Source organism: Diplotaxodon limnothrissa, linkage group LG19 (genome assembly GCF_057381915.1).
Source record: "Diplotaxodon limnothrissa isolate DT_005_m linkage group LG19, D_limnothrissa_male_GT1.1, whole genome shotgun sequence".
In the NCBI taxonomy this organism is placed as follows: domain Eukaryota; kingdom Metazoa; phylum Chordata; class Actinopteri; order Cichliformes; family Cichlidae; genus Diplotaxodon; species Diplotaxodon limnothrissa.
Genome location: NC_140614.1, coordinates 13,300,156 through 13,318,688, shown reverse-complemented (window position 1 = coordinate 13,318,688; position 18,533 = coordinate 13,300,156). Strand labels below are relative to the sequence as shown.

The 18,533-nt window shown below is 41.5% G+C and overlaps 2 protein-coding genes across 2 annotated transcripts; both read left to right on the top strand.

The window, feature by feature from the left end:
• The first annotated feature begins 2,059 nt into the window (after positions 1-2,059).
• zpcx (zona pellucida protein C) lies at positions 2,060-4,592 on the top strand. The gene is made up of 9 exons (XM_085343727.1): positions 2,060-2,479; positions 2,551-2,663; positions 2,732-2,805; positions 2,878-3,049; positions 3,134-3,239; positions 3,319-3,404; positions 3,477-3,553; positions 3,630-4,485; positions 4,571-4,592. Exons 1-9 carry the CDS (start codon positions 2,060-2,062, stop codon positions 4,590-4,592), a joined length of 1,926 nt encoding a protein of 641 aa, XP_085199853.1.
• Positions 4,593-5,072: 480 nt separating this feature from the next.
• Positions 5,073-16,587, top strand: pabpc4 (poly(A) binding protein, cytoplasmic 4 (inducible form)). Its single transcript, XM_085342539.1, has 15 exons — positions 5,073-5,694; positions 7,971-8,164; positions 11,520-11,635; positions 12,585-12,724; positions 13,350-13,444; positions 13,519-13,656; positions 13,775-13,870; positions 13,944-14,213; positions 14,982-15,072; positions 15,169-15,264; positions 15,391-15,521; positions 15,602-15,692; positions 15,786-15,916; positions 15,998-16,122; positions 16,220-16,587. The coding sequence occupies exons 1-14, from the start codon at positions 5,502-5,504 to the stop codon at positions 16,097-16,099; spliced, it is 1,884 nt and encodes a 627-aa protein (XP_085198665.1). The 5' UTR covers positions 5,073-5,501; the 3' UTR covers positions 16,100-16,122; positions 16,220-16,587.
• The last annotated feature ends 1,946 nt before the right edge of the window (positions 16,588-18,533 follow it).

Genomic DNA, 18,533 nt, shown 5'->3' with positions numbered 1-18,533 from the left:
TTCCTCAGTTTTTAAGGACTGCATGATATATGCCAAGGTTTCAGCTGATAGCTTTCTGGGAATCCCTTTGTGCAAAAGTAATATTTCATGCCTGTGAATATATTTTATCTCTGACAAAGATTCTACTAAAGAAATGGGAACAATCTGTAAAATTCTTTAAGACAAGGAGCCAAAAGTTACAATTTAAATTTGTTTTTTGTTCTAACGTGTCTATTATGTGTAGACAAAAAACTGGTTCCTATGAGTTAGATCCCTTTTTAATGCTTAAGTGACTCATATGTCAGTGTTAAGTGTCTTAACGAATGTAAAAAACATAACAAAAACAACCAAACACTCTTCCAAAAATTGTCAGGTACAAGGACGGGACTTAAAATGAGTGAAAATGTGGCCAATGTTCAAAGAAAACCTTTGAAAGACCTCCAGAAAACCCAGTGGAAAAAAATGTCTGTTTGGAAGCTAAATGTAAAGAAATGAGGGAGGCTCAAGACTTTTGCACAGCACTGCATTTGCCTGCTCAAGCCTTATATTGCTGGGGAGAGACCTAGGTTACAAATATAAAATTTTCCTGACTTTGCACAATCCATCACAACAATACCAGTGTCAAATAAAAGAAGAAAGTGTTGGGCAAATGCTCTGTATTCATCGGGTCTTAATCGATTAGTCAGCTGCTAAAAAAAAAGCAGATTAAAAACCACATTCAGTGCCCCAAATTCAAAATCTGCAACTATCCTTTGAAGCACCGCTCCTCTAAAACAGCAATAAGGATAATTATTAGGTTATTTACATTATCAAATAACAAAATAACTTAAAGCAAAAATTGGGAAACGTAAAGTCCGAAGTCTTTATATTAAGGGCCATCAATCAAACAATACTGTTTGCTCTGGGTCTAAACAGAGCGCCTTGTGTGTGACATCTTTTGCGCATGCGGGCCGCTTTGAGCGTTCACACTAGAGCGCGTTTGCTGTCGCGTTTTATTTGTAGTGTGAACAAGCAGAAAAAAAAAATCGGATTTGATCAAAAAATCGGAATTGAGCATTAAGACCTGCAGTGTGAACGTAGCCTTAGTCAGCTTTTTGACAATGGCTCCACCTAGATGAGGCAGAAGGTGGTGTGCTCTCAGTTTATGTCTTTCTTTAATCTTTTATAACCAGTTTCCTCTTATGTGCTATCCTTCAACTCCTTTCATTCCTTGAAAGTATTCCAGAATTATAGTGTGATTTTGTTTTCTGCCATGTGTGCCGACACACATCTAACACATGTAATCTTAAATCTTAAATCTCGAGGTTCGCTCAACACAGAAGAAAAGCCAGAGTTAAATTACATGTCTTTCATCTACTTAATAGAAATATATAATTTTGAATATTTTTGCCTAAGAAAATTCTGTAACATAAATACAAGTTTTTTGGTGTTATAGACATTAGATTAACCCAAACTAACCAAGTTTTCACAACTTTTGGTTTGTTCAGATTGTAGCCGAGGAATGGCCTGCCAGATGACTTAACCTACAAGTTTTCATGTTATCACCAAGCCCACAAACACCTTACAAACAGACATAATTCTTATATCCAGCACCATATTTTTTGTGTTTGGAGTCTACTAAAACAGTTTTGTATAATTTATAGTTCCAAATAATCCTGACTTATCTTAAACTGGGCCTTGGTGCAGCCCTTCAGTGTCCCTCTGTCTGAAACTAGCTTTTTTCAGCTCGTCTCCATATAAAGCCATCCTGTCTTTATGCCTTCTGGTTAGAATAGTTCTCAAGAACAGGTTTAAACGGCAGCTGGTTGGGCCTTCAACGGAGTGATTTCTAAAACCAAGTTCTGAAAAACCACAAATGTGAACAAGATACACATTTTGCTTCATTTATTTTTGCATTTTTCACTAACAGCATCTTAGATGTGTCCCATCCACCTGCCGTGGTGTTAACACTGAATAAAGAATCATTTCCAGTCAGCTTCATTGGCTTGATTGCCAGCACCTGTCTCCACTATCGCTGCACCTTATTAATGATGCACTTGTCAAAGAGAATGAGCTGAATTGTTGGTCCTGTTTGGGGCTCATGATGGGGACCACGCAGATATCTTTATGTGTGTTTCTTGGTTGTGTTATTGCTGTTCAGTCTGTTCTGTATCACAATGGCAGATTCACCCAGGATGTTGTGGGAGTTTATGAAAATCGAGTGCCTTTTTCATTTGGAAGAAACTTTGATTTTACTCCGCAAGGCACAATCTTCAGCTCCTGGCGATCCTGGACCCCCGACTTTCACAGGCTAGCTGGACTCTCTCCCTTCCTCAATGTTCCCAGAGTACAGGTGTATTGTGACGCATCTACACTAACCGTGCTGGTTGATAAGAGTGTCAGTGGTCTCAAACTGACTGGAGAGGAAATACAGCTGGGCAATGGCTGCTTCAGCAATGGAGAGCTTGCAAATGAATTTGTCTTCACTTATGGTTTTGGTGAATGTGGAACTACACCTATGGTGAGCATAAAGTTCTGTTGCAGTTCTGCATCTTTTTATGAAGCCTTTACCAAAACTGCACCATCTTACAGGTGGAGGATGACTTGGAGGTGTTCACCAACACCCTGTTCTTGAATCTGAGAAGAATTTCTCCCACCTGGTGGGAAACTCCCTCTGCAGTCCACGTGTTCTGTGTTGCAAAAAGGTATGTTCTTACTTCAGTGTCTGCAGCTAGTCACCAACCATACTTACAGTAGGTCCATGTATTTACAGGTTGAACAAGATTCCAAAGTTTAGCGACACAGCACTTCCTGAGAATGATGACATTAGCATCAAAGCCATGAGTCGTAAGTAATAAAACACATCCAACAACAAGTTTTAGCTGCAGCTTAATTTGTAAACACAGTTCTTTCCTGCAGCGTCCTGGACGAGCGCAGCAGAGTCAAATATCTACAAAAGAGGCCAGCTTGTCAATCTTCAGGTTTTGGCTAAAACCAGAATAAATCAAGAGGCTTTCATCCAGTCCTGCTTTGTCTCTGTGTTCCCTGAGCCTCGGGCCAAACCAAGGCAAACAGTCATATTTAACAAAGGGTGAGTTTTCAGTTGGGTGTCTATCTCAACTGTTTTTGTTATGTCTAACCTTCTGATTGCCTGTGATATCACTGCTTACTGCAGGTGCGTAACCCCACTGGGTTCCTCCACTACTAGAGTGACGTTTGTGGCCTCCAACAGCGCAGATGCGGTTAATTTTGTTCTGAACACGTCTTATCTCATTTCTGAGGTAAGTCTCTATAAATGGATTGCACTAATGTGCAGCTCTGAATCTTCTCTGAACTGAGTTGTGTACTCTTCTCTACAAGTTGTATATCCACTGTAGCGTGCTGATCTCAGGCCAAGGTGTCACCCCAGGCTCTAAATCCTGCAACTACAATGTGATTGAATCAAGGTATCAATATTCACATAATGTATGTGTTTGTTTCTTTTACCAATGTCCTATAAATGAAACCTTTCCTTTCAGATGGGAGGAACTAAGTGGTGATTTGGAGGCATGTGAGTGCTGTAGCTCAAGGTGTAAAGGCAAAAACCTTCCTGGTGGTAAGTGCTTTGGTTTTCTGTCTGAAGGTGATGGAAGACAGAAACTTTATAACAGACTTGCTGCGTGTCATTTCAGATGCCAAAGCTGTGGTCAGCACTGGTCCCTTTGTCATTGTGGATGAAGATGGTGAGAGAACTCTGCCTTCAATCGCCGAAGAAGAAAGCGCTAACGTCCCAAACTCCATGCAGTCTGCTCTTCCAGATCTTGCTGATGTGATAGTTTCTTCTGTTCCAAGAAGCAAGTTCAATGCTGGCCCAGAGGGTGTAGTGGCTGTAAGTCAGGACCCTGCCACCAGGCTGACGCTCTGGCTACCTGAACAGGTGCCTCCTCAGTCTGACTCAAATGACATTACCAAACTGCATTCTTCAACCACAAATCAAGAACCTCATCCGAATCCGACCAATGAGATCAAAGGTCAAAGTTTCAGTAGTGTTTCTCCGTCAACTATGAATTTGCCAACTATGGTTAACGGATGGAAGAGTCCTCCACACCCAGCTGTTCCAGAGGACTTCAAAAGAAAAAGCCGGTCTGGAAGATCTGGTAACTTTGACAGCAAAGAGGAACCGGTTAACTTTTCTTTGCCAGCTGAGATTAGGGTAAAGTACCTTATGCTGGTTGAACGGCCAAATTCAGCAGAATTGGACAACACAGCTGCTGTAGAGGAATCCCAAAGTGAAAAATGGCTGCAGAATGAGATTAAGGACCCAAACCATGATGACCTGCCCCAGATGCTGACAGATGGTGCTATGATGCCTGAAGGAACAGATGAAATCCCACCAATAACGCGCTCCAAACTCTCCTTTTCCAAAGCTGCTGATGGGTCGCAGACACTGAGTTATGAGGAAGAGGCAGTGGTACACAAGACAAGTCCAGTGGAAAGAAAACAGTTGAAACTAAAGGGGCTGCACTCAACTTTCTTGAATCTGTTGAGGTAAATGACTTGTTTGCAGTTAGCTGGCAGACTGTTTAATGCATGTGAAGATGGCTGATTTAATTTGGTTTTTGTTTTTCCTCAGGAGGATGAAGAATGCAGAATAACCACGGCTTTAAAAGACTTTAAACTTGTACTTGAGATAAATAAAACTGATGTGCACTTATCTGGTCTCATTACACTTTTATTTAAAAAAAAAAAAAAAAAAAAGTTGTATTAGTCCTTTATTTATCCAGGTAAAAATCTCATTTCCAAGAGAAACCTGGCATCATAGCAGCAAGTCTGAAATACAAGCTGCATTTTTAAATGACACTGTCGACTAAATAAGGCAGTCATACTCATTCACAACATTTCTCCACCGGTGCTCAATAGTGCATCACATTATTAGCCTGTTTATGAAACGCCCCATCCTGGCTACAGTGAAAGGCTTTTATTCCCACCCAGATGTCGCTGTAGGGAGCTGGGCGCTGTAGTTGGGACAGTACCATGTGCGCTCTCCCTTTTACGCCGCATGCTCAGTGTTTTTTCCACCCCAAGTTTGACCCGGGCCACTATTTCCTCCGCACCGTCACTCTCTATAAAGTGCCCATGCTTCCCCCCACGCAGTCTCTTTCCCCGGCCACAAAACAACCGTGAGTGTCCAACTCACTGTTCCTGAAAAACTTAAAATAAAAATAATATAAAAAATATAAAATCCACAAAATCTTAAAAAGTGCAGATCTACTTAAAGAAATAGAAACCTTTAAAAAAATAGCAAAATATTATTTAAAAACAAACAAACATCAGGCCTCCGGCTTAACTCGAAGTTGTCGTCTTTTTTAAAGGAAACACTTCAGAAGACACGTCTTTATCGCGCTGCTTTTTCCAGGTTTGGCATTTTCAAAACGCCCGATCAGCTGTTTGTGCAGCGTGTCTTTAAACCAAAGCGCAGTTTGGATCCGGATTAGAGACCATACCGACATTTTTCTGGCGTTTTTTAAAACGAAGCCTTGCGTTCATCCTCTGAAATCAGCGATATGAACACAGCGACGGGGAGTTATCCGATGGCTTCTCTCTATGTTGGCGACCTGCACCCCGACATCACGGAGGCTATGCTGTACGAGAAATTCAGCCCAGCCGGACCGGTGCTCTCCATTCGGGTCTGCCGAGACATGATCACCCGGCGGTCCCTGGGATACGCTTATGTGAACTTCTCACAGCCGGCTGACGGTAAGCAGGGATGGGATAGCTGTGCTGTGTGAGCACGTTGCCTCCACAAGGCGTGAACATGTTGACATTTCCAGCCTGCCATTGAAACTGTGTACAGAGCCTGAATTAAACGCAAATAAATGTGGTTAATTTTGCAGTTTGAAATGTTCATAGCAATTCTTTAGACTGTATCAGTTATTTGACCTACATAAGCACGTCCCAGTTCTCGTGTATGGTTGGGAATATAGCAGCCTGTGTGTGTCTCTGATGTAATTCAAGCCCCCAGAACATGCAGAATTTAAACTGTCCTTAAAAGTTGGCCAAAATCAACAAACCATCCCCATAAATCACAGGCCTAGATTTGGGTAAATGGAGTCTTTTCCTACACCTTTTTAAAAACCAAAATGACCCATTTCTGTGCCTATTTAAAGGGCCAATGAGTTGAGTGAAACTAACTCCCATTGCCCTCTGCTGGCATGTTCACTGAAAGCATGAAAGAGACAAGCACAGCTGAGCCCGCTGCACTGCTTGTTGCTTGTTTGTGCTGCTGCTTGTCTGTATATTCACTGCAAATGGAAAAACCTGATCCTGTTTCTATTTGAATTGAATCCCAGCTTTAATAGCTGGGATTAGTTCACTCACACTGTTGGGTTATCTGTTATATCCTCACCACTCAAAGCTGTTAATCTGTCATGATACACAAAAGTGAATGTATATGTAACCGTATCAGCAGTGCTGTTAAGTACCTTTTGTGATAAAACTGTTTCCAGTTACAATGCAGGAGTATCAAAGCACTGAGCAAAGGTAGCAGGTGTTGTGGTTCTCTTTGGGGGTGCGCTGACACTGTTTGTCCTATCAACAAAAAACACCTGTCACAGCTTATCTGCGCTCGAGTTGGTTACCAAAAGCCAAAGTAAATGAGAGGTTACGAGTGGCTCGCTTTCAGGATATCGTTCCGTTACAAACGTGAGAAGAGCCAAAAGTTAGAAGACACCATTTGTTATAAGAGGTGTAGACACCAGGGGGGAGGGGGTGTTGGCTGCTGGGCATTTATATGGAGTCCTGAGCACGTGTCTGTGGGGCAGTAGCTTTGTGCCTGAATAATACAGCTACTAATGCAAAACTATAACAAAGCAGTTGTCAGTAAAGAGCGTTTCATATGAAACAGCGGTCTTCATGCTTCACTGTGTTCCCTGCTGCATTTCTTAATGTCACAGTTGTATCTGTAAACAAACACAAACCCGGGTGTCGCTCTTCTGAGCATTCTTTTTAAACATGTCTCTTCCCCATCAGTGGTAGAGAATGCCCTACTCGCACTCCATGCCAGCACATACCTCTCAGGACCCCTCTCTAAATATAGCTTCCCCCTGTGCAGCCCAAAACGTGCCTGCTCCGTAATGCTTAAATAAAAAGTGGTTAACAATAATGGGTAATTCAAGACCGTTAATGGCTCCATTTTCTCTTCTAAACAACACATCTGATATATGAGGTCAACAGAGGTCACTTTGGCCTTTTTTGAATAAAGTTCCCAACTCTGAACCTTCCTGAAGTCCCGTTTTTTGTTTTTTTTTTGACGGTGACCACACATCTTCCCTGAGCGCACAGGTTGTGAAGTACAATTGCAAACCAAACTGCTGATGCCAGCAGACGCAAGGCAGCTCCGCTTTGTTTACCAGACACTTTCAGCTGGAAAGCCGTGTGTGTGTGTGTGTGTGTGTGTGTGTGTGTGTGTGTGTGTGTGTGTGTGTGTGTGTGTGAACAAAAGGACGTTTGGCATGTGCCCACATGGTGTGTGTGTGTGTGGGGGGGGGGGTACATTTGTTCGCCTGGGCCTACAGATCACAGAATAAAGGTCAATGCAAACATATTACTGCTCATCTCTACCACATGAGCTGATATTCTGATAGTGTTTAAATGAAGGCCTGCTGCATTGCTAAGTGGCATGTGGCTCAGCAGCATGTGGTTAATCAGAACAGGGAGACATGTGCTCCAAGCTAGCCCACTGCAGCTGCCCCCCACACTTTTACCAGCTGCTTGCAGAAAGCTCATCAGCCTTATTGTCTGCTGCAGTACCTTCACCCCTTTGAACATGTTAGCGGCCTGTTTTAATGCATTTAAGCAGTTTCTCTCTTTTATTATTATAGTGCATGCATTAAAAATGGCTGCATTATTATTGTTGCATGGTATCAGCAGATAACAGACTGAAGCATGACACATAAAGGTGACTGATATGTTTTCTGACATGTAAATAACCACCAGTGACCTTTCCTGTGACCTCTCTGCTCTTCCTCCGGCAGCTGAAAGAGCCCTGGACACCATGAATTTTGACGTGGTGAAAGGGAAGCCAATCAGAATCATGTGGTCCCAAAGAGATCCCTCCCTCAGGAAGTCGGGTGTGGGCAATGTTTTTATCAAGAACCTTGACAAGTCCATTGACAACAAAGCCCTGTACGACACCTTCTCTGCCTTTGGCAACATCCTCTCCTGCAAGGTACAGTTGACATAACACTGATTTATTTATGTATTAATTTATTTGCTGGTTTGAAATTTAACACATACATAAATAAAGTGATCAAGTTTAACAGAAGCCTTTTAGAGGACAAATGTAAAAAAACAACGCCTCAACTGCTTTTTGCCTCAGTTTCTGTAAAATGCACCAAGTTTGCAACTTTTTGGTAGTTGCACACGTTCAAAACAAGAAAAAGGAACAGGAATGTCCCCACACCTGTTTCTTCATTTGGACCTGTTAGGCCTTTCTTTAGTTTTTCTGGTCTGATGGTGAAGAATAGGTTCTATCCAATATACCCCCATATTGATGTCATAAATTAACTTTTCTCATTGTTGCATATTTTAATGCTTCATGCTATACTTTTGTGGGTGAATAACATGCACCTGAGGGAAAAACCAAAATGAGATGCTTTGGTAAATTATTATTTTGTAAGATTGACAAATTAGCACCTTTAGCACAGAATTCTATTTGATACCATCAACAGTATTGTTTCTCCTCCAACCCAGCATGCTCTGTTGCTTTCCGATGAAGATTGTAATACTTTCCTTAATTACTTTGTAAATAAGGTGATGGACTTGAAATCTAAAATTTCCTCAAGTGCCTCCCCTTATGAAGATACCCCTTGCTGTCCTGGATCATTTACCTCCTTTTTTCCAATCACACTAAATGACTTAATTATAGTTTTAGGTAAAATGAAATCCTCGTCATGCTCTGTAGATATATTACCTCACTCTGTCCTGTCTTGGTCTATCACCAGCATTGGTCCCACATTACTATCCATCATCAACAGTTCACTGAGGCAAGGCTGTGTTCCATCTTATTTTAAACATGCTGAGGTAACTCCTCTGTTAAAAAAACAGAATCTCGATCCTAGCTCTGCTAGTAATTACCGACCTATTTCAAAATTGCCATTTGTCAGTAAATTACTTGAAAAAATTGTTGAAAATCAGTTCAGGTCTCTATTATGTAAATTACAGATTCTTGACCCTTTTCAGTCTGGCTTTCAAAAGCAGCACTCTACAGAGACCGCTCTCTTAAGAGTCTATAATGATCTGTTAATGGCATCTGACGCAGGGAACTGTTCTGTGATCATTTTGCTTGATCTTAGTGCAGCCTTTGACACCATCGACCACAAAATCCTACTTAACAGGCTGAAGGTTTTGGCTGGTGTATCTGGCTCTGCCCTAGACTGGTTTTCTTCCTACTTATCAGACAGGACCTTCTCTGTTAGGACTGATAGGTTCTCCTCTAACACTGCTGCCCTGACCTGTGGTGTCCCACAGGGCTCAGTTTTAGGTCCATTACTATTTTCTTTTTATATGCTTCCTTTAGCTAGTATCATTCAATCTTTTAGCAACCTGTCTTATCATTTTTATGCTGATGACATTCAGCTCCATATGTCCTTTAAGCCTCATCAGCTGGATAGGCTGTCCACCCTAGTCCAGTGCTTAACCCAGGTTTCTGATTGGCTTTCAAGCAACTACCTTGTTCTAAATACTAACAAGACCGAGACCATGATCATAGCTCCTCCTGAGCTACATTCTAAAATCAGTCAGGTTCTTGCCTCTTTCTGTCCATCTGTCAAGTCAAATATTCGAAATCTTGGAGTAATATTTGACTCTTCCCTGGGCTTGACTCTCATGTAAAATCTTTGTCTCGTTCCTGTTTCTATCATTTAAGAAACATATCTAAACTACGACATATGGTTTCCTCAGCTGAACTGGAAAAACTCATTCATGCATTTGTGTCATCACGCTTAGATTACTGTAATTCCCTGTTTACTAGCTTGGATAGATCATCTCTCTCTTGCCTCCAGACAATACAAAACGCAGCAGCCAGATTACTAACTCGCTCTACCAAGCGTGTTCACATCACTCCCATCTTATATTCTTTACATTGGCTCCCAATAGAGTTTAGAATTCGCTTTAAAATTCTTGTTTTAACATACAGAGCACTAAATGGCCAGGCTCCAGATTACTTATCCAAGCTTCTTTTAAAATACACTGCTGCTCGTCATCTCCGCTCACAGACTCAGAGTCTCTTAGTTGTTCCCCGTACACGATTGAAGACAAAAGGGGACAGAGCCTTTCAGTCTGTTGCACCAAGGCTGTGGAACAGTTTACCACTACAATTACGTTTGCTTGACTCTGTGGATTCTTTTAAAAAACAGTTAAAAACTCTTCTGTTCAAACAAGCCTTTTGTTGATCTACATATTTTATTTTATTTTTTTTACATTATTTACTTTTTATCTTTTACATTGTATATAATGTCTATTGATTTTATTGTTTATTTTAATATTTTAATATTTGTGTACAGCGCTTTGTGATTGCCTGTCTGTGAAAAGCGCTTAATAAATAAAGTTTACTTACTTTACTTACTTACTAGTTATTTATCACACATTAAATTTTATAGCCAGTAAATTATTGTTGTGGATAGGTGACTCCCAGGCAACAAACTAACAAACACCGGGCAACATGATGGTATAATAATAGATCATATATCATTATATTCAGAGAGGATATATACATTTGATGTTTTTTGTCATAAAATAAGAACGATAAAGTGCCTTTATATGGTGTTAAAGGTGCATAAATATGAAACCTGTGGCAGCTTTAGCTGTTGGTGGGTGGTTGTTAGGCAACGTGATCAAAATATCTGATATAGATAAGAACCTTCAGAGGTCTGAGATGTGCATGTTGGTTGCTGAACTCCTGACAGATTTGGTGTATTTGGTGCAAGATTACTCTTCCTGTGGTGGATGCTCACATTACACATGAAAAGTGTTTCCAGTAATGACGTCAGTTTATGTACAAATAATCCTTTAAAGCCAAAACCTCAGGATTCACTCCAAATGTTTGATTTCAGATAGTTTATAAGCACCCCTCAAACTTTCTGTTTGTGAAGGTATTCCATTTGGAAAATGGATTTATTGAGGAGATAGACTGGCTTGTTCCAGACAGGCAATCATGCAAAGCTACTCTAGAAAAAAAGCATAATGGATCCTTTTGAGCAATACTTAAACAGTATTGCTGTTTAAGCTTGTAGCCGATAGCAGCAGCCTAGAATCTGTTATTGTATCTTTAAGGGGGGAAAAAAAGAAAAGAAAGGAAACTTTAATTAAAAACAGTGGAAAAAATATATGAAAAATTACAATTAAATTAAAGGAGTTTAACAATAAATCCATTTAAAACAGCAAAACATAATTTCTTCTCTGGACACATCCAGAGAAGTGATAAAACCGATTTGAGTCGCCTTACGCCACTCTCCAAATGTCGAACTTGCTTCAAAATTGCCTTCATTCATAGTCGTGTCTATGTGCGTCTCCCTGCACTGTAGGTGGTGTGTGATGAAAACGGCTCCAAGGGGTACGCCTTTGTCCATTTTGAGACCCAGGACGCGGCTGATCGCGCCATCGAGAAGATGAACGGCATGCTTCTGAATGACCGCAAGGTGTGAGTGTCTGATAATCTCTGAACTGGAGGTGTGGATGTTTAATGTTGTTGGAAGACTTTTGAAGAATTTGCCTGAATTTCAAGATGACTTTGATATAATATAAAAGTTATCATGATATTGAAAACCGCTGCTTATGTGCATCAGATCGTGTTGTTTTCTGTGTCTAATGTATAAATCTGACTTGTGTGTTCTACGTTTGTGTTGCGTCAACTGACTTTTTGTGTCTTTTTTTCAGTTGGTGAGCTTGTGTGTGAATAATATGACTAATACACTCATCTCTTACTGCCGCCAGTCTGACGATAGCCTCTAAACTAAGAGACAACAGACTAAAAACCTCTTACCTTTCCTTCCTACCAGTTGCATTTTCTGTTGCCTCAGTTCACTTGCTGGTCACCCATCTTGGAGTGTTTGTGTGTGTGTGTATGACCATGCTTGTGTGTTTTAGTGATGGATCGAATGCAGGAATGCAATACTGGATGGCAGAAGGGGAGAGGTCATCATGGCAAGGTATATAAGATCATTTGGTCCTCCTCAGCTTTCGTTTGTACTGTTCCTCCATCCCTCTCCATCTACCTCCACATCAAGTTTTGGACCAAGAATTAAGATGGTTGCCACTGTGTTGTCTAGCATGCCGACATATCTGCCTGCGTCTGGTGGTATTAACAGCAGTTGAATGGATTGTACACGTTGTTCACCCCAGGAATGATGAGTCCCATGATGAAACGTAGCTGTGAATTTGTGTTGTGGATGTTGTCCCTGTTCTTGTGTTTGCGGGGTTAGGTTTTTGCTGATCATTCTTAACGTGGAACCCCGGACAGCCAGTGTTTTTGTAGACTGGAAAGTGGAAGTCAAAAGAGATGGAGTCTGGTTTGTTGTTTTTTGCTTTTTTCTCTTTTGTCAAGCCTGTTTTCCAAGAGTGTGCCTGTGCTACTCTCCCTCTGTCTTCAGGTTTGTGGGTCGTTTCAAATCTCGCAAAGAACGGGAGGCTGAACTCGGTGCCAAAGCTAAGGAGTTTACTAACGTTTACATCAAGAACTTTGGGGACGACATGGATGATGAACGCCTGAAGGAGATTTTTGACAAATACGGTAAATCTAAATTTGTTTCCTGATCATTTCCAGATGAAGAGCTGCAGCATTTGCAGCGCTCCTGCTACTTTTAGATCGCTCTGACCACTGGTACTTGCAGTTTCACTGTAGACCTGAAACTTGGAAGGACTGCAAAACAAAACTTCTGTGTCAAAACTGCTCATCCTTCTTGATTAGGATCATTATGAGCAGTAGCGCAAGCCTGAAGGTGGTGCATCTGATTAGTGGGGCACTGAGGAGCATGCGCATCGTGTACTGTGAATTTGTCCTCCAGGGGAAGACCTGGGAGTGATCAATCAACCAAAAAGACCTAAAGTGTGGTTTATTGCTCCACAGTCTTTCCAGACTTGGCTCCCTTTGACTTTGACCTCTCACCCAGAAGTAAATCCAACTTGAAGGGTCACTGTTTGGAAATAGTAAAGATAATCCAGTGCACACTGCAGATGCAGAAATCCAGAACAGAACTTCCTGGGGGGGGGGGGGCAGATCTGGTCTTGGCCGGTGCACTGGGAGCAATTTGTGAATTGTACTTTTAATGGATGAAGTTGAAAAGTGTTGTGCTTCACTGATATTCCTGTGCAGCCACATTGTTTCATTTTCCATCCACTTTTTTTGGCCTTTGCAGGTAAAACACTCAGTGTGAAGGTGATGACAGACCCCAGCGGCAAATCCAGAGGGTTTGGATTTGTTAGTTACGAAAAACATGAGGATGCCAACAAGGTACTTTGTACTTTTGGAAATGTGTCAAGTGTGCGTTTGTCTGTTTTCTCTGACAAATGTGGCTTCATTTTAAGGCTGTAGAGGAGATGAATGGCACTGAACTCAACGGCAAGACTGTGTTCGTGGGCCGAGCTCAGAAGAAAATGGAGAGGCAGGCGGAGCTGAAGAGGAAGTTTGAGCAGCTGAAACAAGAGAGGATCAGTCGTTATCAGGTCTGCCGAAACTACTGGTTGTCTGTCAAAATAAAAATCAATTAATTTTATAAACATTTATATTTCAATGTCAGTAAGTAAGCTGATGGTTCTGGATAAATCGTACCTTTTGTTTCAGGGAGTTAATCTTTATATTAAAAACTTGGATGACACAATAGATGATGAGAAACTGCGCAAGGAGTTCTCTCCATTTGGCTCAATTACAAGTGCTAAGGTAAAAATGGCTCAATACACTGAATAAATAAGAGACTTCAACACATAAGTTACCTCCGCTGTCTGTATTTTAGGTGATGCTAGAGGAGGGGCGCTCCAAGGGCTTTGGCTTTGTCTGCTTTTCCTCCCCTGAAGAGGCTACCAAGGCTGTGACTGAAATGAACGGGCGTATTGTTGGCTCTAAACCTCTCTACGTGGCTCTTGCTCAGCGCAAAGAGGAGCGCAAAGCCCATCTCACCAACCAGTACATGCAGCGAATAGCTGGCATGAGAGCCATGCCAGCTAATGCCATCATTAATCAGTTCCAGCCCACTAGTGGATACTTCATGCCAGCTGTGCCGCAGGTGTGAGAATCAAATTCAGGCTTGATGTGCATTTTAAAACTGATTGTATTACTGTGTTTAATATGAAAGGGCTATATTACAATCACAAATGCACAGATGCTTTTCACCTTCTTTGTTCAACTTTACTATTTTTGTTTAGAGCTGTAGTGCAGGTGTTATTGTGAAAAAGCTCCAAAAAGTGATTTCAGTCATGACCACTTGGTTAAAAGATGACTTCTTTTGCAAAAACAAAGAAAAGACAGAAGCTGGATGAGCAGCAGCGACACCTGTTACAGGACAGAGCAGGCAGTAATGCCATGCAAAGTGGAGATCGGTTGCAAAGTGCATTGCAGAAGCAGCAGCAACTTAATTCTTCTCCCCTTGAAAGCCTACAAGTAGGAACGCATGCATGTTCAGGGTGGTTTCTGTCATATTTCAGGCCTGCTTGAAGAACAAAATGACTGGGTGAGCATCAGAGGTTAGTGAGGGTGGTCTCTGGCTATGAAGCTATCCTTGGAAAAACTCAGAAACTATTCTAATGGTCGTCCCACCGCATTTTTATTGATATATATACTGAGGTGTCAAAACTGATCATTGAGGGTGCTGGGGTGTCCTCGAATGTCGTTTTTATGGGGGAAAGAGTTGATTTATGAGGACTAGCTACTACGGCCTGAGGCTGGGCTCAACATGGAGAGAGTATGGTGCTGTCAGGGTTGTTCTGATTGTCTCCAAGGACCCAAAATAATAAGTTTGTATTGATCACACATTTGACTTTCTTGCATTCATCAGGCTCAGAATAGGACTACATACTATGCACCCAATCAGATCGCTCAAATGCGACCAAATCCCCGATGGCAGCAACAAGGTGGACGAGGTCAAGGTGAGCCTGTGGACCATGATGGAGCACATGTCTGTGATATATTGAACATTATGCCCATACTCACATTGTTTTTATCTGTTCTTTCATCACTTCCAGGGGGTTTCCAAGCAATGCCCAGCTCGCTGCGTCAGCCAGGGCCCCGTGCCAACCTCAGACACATGAGTCCTAGCAGCAGCACACAAGGCCCACGAGGTGCATTCACAAAAAAATAGCATCAATTCGTTGACTATGGGTTTGGAATTTGAAATCAATGATATTGATGTTATACAAATGTTTTCCGTGTTATTAAAACTGTAATTTCTTCCTCGTGGTTGCTAGCTGGTGGTCAGAGCATGGGTCCTCGTCCTTCAGTTGGAGTCCCCGGTCCTCGGGCCATGCCTCCTTACAAATACGCCACTGGTGTCCGTAACCCCAACCCCCAGGTGGTGCAACCTATTGCCTTACAGCAGGTATCACATTAACTTCTCCCACATTAAGCATCCAAATGTTGACACATTGTTCCTCATTAAGTCTTAACTGTGCCTTCCAGACTCAGCCAGCTGTGCACGTTCAGGGCCAAGAGCCCCTCACGGCCTCCATGCTGGCTGCTGCACCTCCTCAGGAGCAGAAACAGATGCTGGGTAAGACTGACAGATACAAACAAATGCTGTTCAGGGTTTTGGTTTTTGGGCAAATTTATACTCACTCACAATTTTTTTTTTTTTCCTCCGTAGGGGAGCGTCTGTTCCCACTGATTCAGGCCATGCATGCCAACCTAGCAGGAAAGATCACTGGCATGTTGCTGGAGATCGACAACTCTGAATTACTACACATGCTTGAGTCCCATGAGTCTCTACGTTCAAAGGTACCTCGCTACCTCAAGCACACTGAATAGTCCTGTATCCATTTTCTAAGCTGCGTCATGCTCATGTTTGTGTTTGTACAGGTAGAAGAAGCTGTTGCAGTTCTACAGGCTCACCAGGCGAAGAAAGACGCCACCCAGAAAGTAGGTGGCATGGCTCCTACTGCTGCTGCTGCCACATCCTGAAGACTCTGAGCTATTCTAACTTGGTATGGAAATCCATGTTTAGTCAAGCTAATCAATCAGGTTCATTAGGCTATAATAAAGATTGTGCGGCACTAATGGGAAGACATTGTGTTGTTTCAGAGCATAGAAAACTGAGAGGAGATGGGAAGAGACGCACTACGCTGGAAAGCCCAGAGTCTTCTGAACAATCGCACAAAAACAAAAATCAAGAAAAAAAAGGAAAACATTATTTTAAATGTACACTTTGAAAAAATATTACATAATGCATAATTTTGTAGTTCTGTAATACTTTTAACGCTGCACGCCAGATGCAGTGATGCAAATGAATCTTGAACAAAGGCCCTTTATTTTGTGGCAAAGGAGAGGAAGTAAAAAGAGCCTTGTTCTCTGTCTTTGCTTGAAAGCTTCATGTTGGTGTGAGATGACTCCTCCATCCTAACACGTTATCAATGGGTGTGTGGTAATTTCAATAAAGGGATGATATGTCCAGGCGACTCACCTTGTGTTATTTTAATTGAGAAGGAAAGTGTGCAGAAGCGGAGAAGCATATCAAGTAATCTGTGAAACGTGATGGAGGTAATGTTATGGCACGAGCAGTGGAACTGGACCACCAGCTTTAATGATCATGTGACTGTTGATGGAAGCAGCAGGATGTGATGTGGAGTGTGCAGAGCTATAGACTCTGCTCAGGTTCAGACAACTGTAATAAAGCCGCACAGAGAGCACTACAACGTGCAAATGGAGAATTACACAGAGCTGCAAAAGCAAGAGTTTACTCCAGGTAAATAAATCTAGATAATCTTCAGTGGCCAAGTCAGGCATCTGATCTCAGCCCAATAGAGCAGCCTTTTCTCATTACTGAAGATAAAACTGAAGGCACAGACCCACAAACCAAGCAGCAACTGAAGGTGACTGCAGTGACAGCCTGGCCGAGCATCTCAAGTGATGAAACGAAGCACCCGATGATATTCATGGGCTCTAGTCTTTCAGCAGTCATTGATTTTTCATCCAAATATTAAAAACAAGAAAAATTATTAAGTTAATTTGTCCAGCTGCTATTAAACCTCTGAAAATGGGGAACTATGTTTTTAAAAATGGTTAAAGTCACTCCAGTCACATCTTGACTGTTTGACATAAAATCCATGGTGGTGGTGTGCAGAGGCAAAATTGCAAAGCCTGTTATTGACCAAACACACTTAAGTGTGTGTCTGATAAACACTTTGGTACAAAGTAATACTGAAACATGATAACGTACTTATAAGTTGTGTTTGGTGTTATTTAGGGTGTTTCTTTTTTAGCATTTAATCAAAAAGAAGGAAAAAAGTTAGGAAACGTTTCCCTATATTCAAATGATCCAGTGTGGAAACTGTCAAAGTGGCTTTGCAGTGCTTACACATTACTTCTGAAAATGCAAATTTTGCAAAGAATTAAAAGGTTGTAGTAAAATGTTAAACTCTATCTTTAGCTTGTCCTATTAACAGTTTTGAGGAATTGTGAAGTTTGCAATTGTTTTCTACTATTTGTGATTAATTTCTCTGACGGATTAAAGGACTGGTTTCAGGCAGAGAGAAAATATTTGATTTAGGAGAGACATGTGGAAATTAGTTTGACTCTATTAAAAGTTAATAAAGAGAAAACAGGAGCCTTTACGAATTTTATGCCCAAAGTAATGGAAACTCTAGGTCCTCCTGCCATTTTTGCTAAGTCTTCTATTGGAAACCTCGGAGTATGTTTTAACTCTGCCTTCACGTTGGATGCTGCCATTAAATTTCTGCTTTGCTCTTGTTTTTGCCACTAAGCAATCTTACCAAGTTATGCTCCATTGTTTTTACACTGTGAACTGTAAGTTGTTGCTCGTGCCTTTATTTAATCAAATCTGTACCCACATCAAATGATTTTATTTTTGGCTTACTAACATGGAAGCTTGCCTGTAAGGGTTTCTTCACTTGTTTCGAGGAACCCAGTGATAAAATGGTTTAACATCTTCCCTCTACACCAATTTAAAGTGGCAGTTTAAAGAGAAACAAAAAAGTAATCCATGGCAATGTAACTATGATTTAATGGCACTTTTCAAGTGTGACCCAGGTGCTCTGAACGGATAATTGGAGGTGAGCTTCCCTCCCTCCAAGACATCTACAGGAAGCGGTGCCTGAGGAAAGCGGGGAGGATCATCAAGGACTCCAGTCACCCCAGCCATAAACTGTTCAGACTGCTTCCATCAGGAAGGAGGTTCTGCAGCATCCGGTCCCGTACCAGCAGACTGAGAGACAGCTTTTTCCATCAGGCCATCAGACTGCTGAACACGTCATAGACACCTCAGCTTCACTACTGGAACTTTAACATTATGCACTCCACACTGTATATAAATGCCACTTGTTTTGCACATATTCAACTCTGTATATTTTATATATTTTATTATTATTATTATTATTAT

Coding starts and splice junctions, on each gene's coding strand:
- pabpc4 (XM_085342539.1), top strand. CDS start 5,502: ATGAACACAGCGACGGGGAGTTATCCGATGGCTTCTCTCTATGTTGGC. Junction 15,265..15,390: donor CAGCACACAAGGCCCACGAG/GTGCATTCACAA, acceptor CGTGGTTGCTAG/CTGGTGGTCAGAGCATGGGT. Junction 15,522..15,601: donor AACCTATTGCCTTACAGCAG/GTATCACATTAA, acceptor TGTGCCTTCCAG/ACTCAGCCAGCTGTGCACGT.
- zpcx (XM_085343727.1), top strand. CDS start 2,060: ATGATGGGGACCACGCAGATATCTTTATGTGTGTTTCTTGGTTGTGTT. Junction 3,240..3,318: donor CGTCTTATCTCATTTCTGAG/GTAAGTCTCTAT, acceptor CTTCTCTACAAG/TTGTATATCCACTGTAGCGT. Junction 3,554..3,629: donor AGGCAAAAACCTTCCTGGTG/GTAAGTGCTTTG, acceptor GTGTCATTTCAG/ATGCCAAAGCTGTGGTCAGC.